General features: G+C 49.7%; 1 protein-coding gene across 3 annotated transcripts in view; it reads right to left on the reverse strand.

The window, feature by feature from the left end:
- The window catches only part of DDB2 (damage specific DNA binding protein 2), a 22,949-nt gene that overhangs the window by 3,343 nt on the left and 18,570 nt on the right, over positions 1–1,036 (reverse strand). For all 3 annotated transcript variants that reach the window (XM_007455755.1, XM_007455756.1, XM_007455754.1), the window contains one exon: positions 1–83. This exon is cut by the window's left edge and continues 35 nt beyond it. In XM_007455755.1, coding sequence (XP_007455817.1) covers positions 1–83 — 83 coding nt within the window. The remainder of the gene's footprint in view (positions 84–1,036) is intronic.

Consider the following 1,036-nt stretch of genomic DNA (forward strand, 5'->3'; position numbering starts at 1 on the left):
TCAGCAGGATCACGTTCCCCACGTTATCTCCTGTGACCACCACTCGGCTTCTGACAGACACATCCAGGCTGCAAAACCAGAAGCTGGAGGGAGAGACTGTGCTGTAAGATTCTTGGGGACAGAGGCAAGTTCCATTTATTCACTGTTGCAGCTCACGTATATTAGACAGTCAATAAATATTTGTTGAATGAATGAATAACTTGTCGTGGACTCCCAGTGAGGAGCACTCAGACTTTGTCTACCATCCCCACAGAGGTTATGGGGGTGGTGGGGCTCAGAAACTTGTCCAGTTACTGCTGGGCCCAGGATCCTCAGCTACTCAGAGTCCCTGAAGCAGCCAAACCCACAGCCATAACGCAGGTCCCCAGGCGGGCTTGCCCCCTTCAGCCCTGGGTCCTGAGGAAGTCCTGAGGTATTGCTTTCTCCCTTCACCCTCCACCCTTGGTCGGGCCAAAGGAGATGTGACACACCAAACAGGGACTCTCTGTTCCTCACAGCTGGCTAGAAAGGAACTTCTGCCCCCTTCTGAGCATTCAGGGGGAAAGGCACACACAGCTCAGAAGCTGTATCTTGCTCTTTTGTCCCTCAGACTACATGATGTGAAGAGATGGGGTTGGAGGGTGCTTCAGGGATCCTGATACCCAGCCAGGAGAGCTCAGATTCACATTTTTTTCCCTCAAATCCTTGCTACACTGCCTTTTGCATCCCTCATAAACATCTTTCAGGGGGAGGGCTTCTTGTGGAAGAGTAAGTCTATTCTGTCACCTGTCCTATTGCTCCTGTATTTCTTACCCCTGTGGGGCAGCCCAGTGCTAGTTAGACCCCCACACTCCCAAATACTTAGGGAGCAGAGTCATGTCTCTGGCTAGAAATCAAAGTGACAAGCATTTTGTAATTTCACCAGCCACTTGCTCTTGGAGAGTCCAAAGTGCTTTATGGACATGATTATATCCATTTAAGCTTCCATCAAGGAACTGGTCAGGTCATTACATCCCAGTGAATGCAAGGAATGGAATCTTAAGTTCTTCATTCCTGC

This window comes from Lipotes vexillifer, unplaced genomic scaffold (genome assembly GCF_000442215.2).
Source record: "Lipotes vexillifer unplaced genomic scaffold, Lipotes_vexillifer_v1.1 scaffold977, whole genome shotgun sequence".
Classification (NCBI taxonomy): domain Eukaryota; kingdom Metazoa; phylum Chordata; class Mammalia; order Artiodactyla; family Lipotidae; genus Lipotes; species Lipotes vexillifer.